General features: G+C 66.1%; 1 protein-coding gene across 1 annotated transcript; it reads left to right on the forward strand.

The window, feature by feature from the left end:
• The first annotated feature begins 546 nt into the window (after positions 1–546).
• On the forward strand, positions 547–2,114 carry GSC (goosecoid homeobox). Its single transcript, XM_056134368.1, has 3 exons — positions 547–901; positions 1,373–1,632; positions 1,953–2,114. Exons 1-3 carry the CDS (start codon positions 547–549, stop codon positions 2,112–2,114), a joined length of 777 nt encoding a protein of 258 aa, XP_055990343.1.
• Positions 2,115–2,511: the final 397 nt, after the last annotated feature.

A 2,511-nucleotide genomic window follows, 5' to 3' on the forward strand; every position in this document is an offset into this window, starting at 1 on the left:
TTCATTAATTTGCAATCCACAATCCCGTTGCAGACCCCCCGTAACCCCCTCCCCCTGGCACCTCTCCCCCTCCCGCTCCTCTCCAGTACCCCCACCCCCCCACCCCCACCTCGAGGGGGGGAAAAAAAAAGCAAGGGCCAAATCTGGTTCTGTTTGTCATCTGCATATTACCAGGAACTAAATCCAGGATGACGTCGACTCGGTATAAAACCAACTAGAGGTTCAGCGAGTCTAAACTCCGTCCTACCCGCGGCTGGAGTTCGGCGAACTCAGCGCGGGGCGGGCGGGAGGAGGGCGAGCGAGCGGGCGGGCGGACGCGCGGGGGGCGGGGAGGGGCGCGGGGCTGCGCGCCCGCCGGCCGGTCGGCCCGGCGCTCTCTTTCGGTTTGTTCGGCGGCAGGAGGAGGAGGAGGAAGAGGAGGAGAAGGAGAAGAAGAGGGGACCCCCCCACGCCCCCGCCAGTCACTTGGAGGCTCGTGTCCCCGGCGCGTCCCCGCCGACCCCCTCCTCCCCCCCGTCCGGTCTCGTCCCGGCGCGGGGCTCGGGGATGCCCGCCAGCATGTTCAGCATCGACAACATCCTGGCCGCCCGGCCGCGCTGCAAGGACTCGGGGCTGCCCGTGGCGCCCAGCGCCGCGGCTCCGGTTGTCTTCCCGGCCCTGCACGGGGACTCGCTCTACGGCGCCGGCGGCGGCGGCGCCTCGGACTACGGCGCCTTCTACCCGCGCCCGGTGGCCCCCGGCGGCGCAGGCCTCCCGGCCGCGGTCGGCGGCTCGCGCCTGGGCTACAACAACTACTTCTACGGGCAGCTGCACGTGCAGGCGGCGCCCGTGGGCCCGGCCTGCTGCGGGGCAGTGCCGCCGCTGGGCGCCCAGCAGTGCTCCTGCGTCCCGACGCCTCCAGGTAGGACTCCGGGGGCGCGCTCGTCCCGGCCTCGGCGGCCGCCCGCGCCTCCTTTCTTCACTTCCAACCAACTTTTCTGCTTTTTTGCGCGTCCGATGCCTCCTCCCCACTCCCCTGGCGCCGCGATCGCCGCCTTTCCTTTTGCCCGATCGGGGCGCCCGGCTTTGCTCACATGCCTTAAAACTTGAGTGATCGGGGAAAGGAAATTCGGTGCCAACGCAGGCAGAGGATGAGGCTTTAGGGCTCCCCAACCCCCCCGAACTGGCCTGGGTGGGGGTGGAGAGGAGCTCCCCCCCAGCACGTTTCCACCCTTTCTACGTGGCGCCGCATTTTCGAGCACACGCACACACCCCCGTTCCCGCCACTGTCCCTCCTTGCCCTGGTCGCGTTTCTTAAGAAGGTCGAGTGGGTCGCGGGCGCGTGCGGTGGCCGGACGGGCGGCGACTGAGCTTGCGCCCCGTTCTGTCGCAGGCTACGAAGGCCCCGGCTCGGTGTTGGTGTCCCCGGTGCCACACCAGATGCTGCCCTACATGAACGTGGGCACGCTGTCGCGTACCGAGCTGCAGCTCCTCAACCAGCTGCACTGCCGGCGGAAGCGGCGGCACCGCACCATCTTCACCGACGAGCAGCTGGAAGCGCTCGAGAACCTCTTCCAGGAGACCAAGTACCCAGACGTGGGCACCCGCGAGCAGCTGGCCCGGAAGGTGCATCTCCGCGAGGAGAAGGTGGAGGTAGGCGCACAGAGCGCCTTCGGGGCGCGCCTGGGGGGTGGGACGCTGTCGGGTCAAGTAGGATCAGGGCGAGGGCGAGGGTGGCAGGCGCTTCGGGTCTCCAGCGCATCGCCAACGCGCTAGAGGCCGAGGAAGTTTGCATGGAAACTGGGCATCGCGGGAACCGGGGCGAGTTCCCTCTCCTTGGGTTGACTTGCGCGAGCGCGCGCGCTGGTCCCGGAGAGCCCCGATTTCGCCCAGTTTCCCGCTCGGGGGTTGCCGGGGTCCGCGGGTTGCGTTCCTCCGAGCCTCACGGGTTTTTCTCGTCCGCGGTGCAACAGGTCTGGTTTAAAAATCGCCGCGCCAAATGGAGGCGGCAGAAGCGATCGTCCTCCGAGGAATCGGAGAACGCCGAGAAGTGGAACAAGACGCCGTCGTCCAAGGCGTCACCCGCCGAGAAGAGGGAAGAGGAAGGTAAAAGCGATTTGGACTCGGACAGCTGACGGCGCGGCGGGCCGCGCTCTCACCTAACCCGAGAGACTTGTACAGACGGACGATGCTACTTCCTTGCACACGCGCTGCCTTGCGGGAGGGGGTCGGAAAAAGAGGAACGGGACATGCTGTAAATAGTGTACAAAGCCCTGGAGGGTCTGCGCCTGGGGCTGGGGGCCGCCCTGGGCTCCCGGAAATCCAAGGTGGCCGGCCGGCCGTGTGGCCCCCCACTGTAGTATTTATAGTTAAGTTAACGGTGACCGTACAATAAAGTGATGTTGATGTAGACAGGCCACTTTCTCGATTTCTGTACCGCCACCACCATCGCAGGCCCAGAAAAGAAATGTTTCCTCTCTAGCCTTGGGAAAGAGAAACTTGCACAGCCGTGACTTTCCCCAAGAAAACACG

This window comes from Sorex fumeus, unplaced genomic scaffold, assembly GCF_029834395.1.
Source record: "Sorex fumeus unplaced genomic scaffold, SorFum_2.1 ptg000098l, whole genome shotgun sequence".
NCBI classification, from domain to species: Eukaryota; Metazoa; Chordata; class Mammalia; order Eulipotyphla; family Soricidae; genus Sorex; species Sorex fumeus.

What these genes read in the sequence shown, in the direction of transcription:
- GSC (XM_056134368.1), top strand. Translation starts at nt 547, where the DNA reads ATGCCCGCCAGCATGTTCAGCATCGACAACATCCTGGCCGCCCGGCCG. An exon ending in CTGCGTCCCGACGCCTCCAG is followed by an intron (nt 902 to 1,372) that starts GTAGGACTCCGG and finishes GTTCTGTCGCAG; the next exon opens with GCTACGAAGGCCCCGGCTCG. An exon ending in TCCGCGAGGAGAAGGTGGAG is followed by an intron (nt 1,633 to 1,952) that starts GTAGGCGCACAG and finishes GCGGTGCAACAG; the next exon opens with GTCTGGTTTAAAAATCGCCG.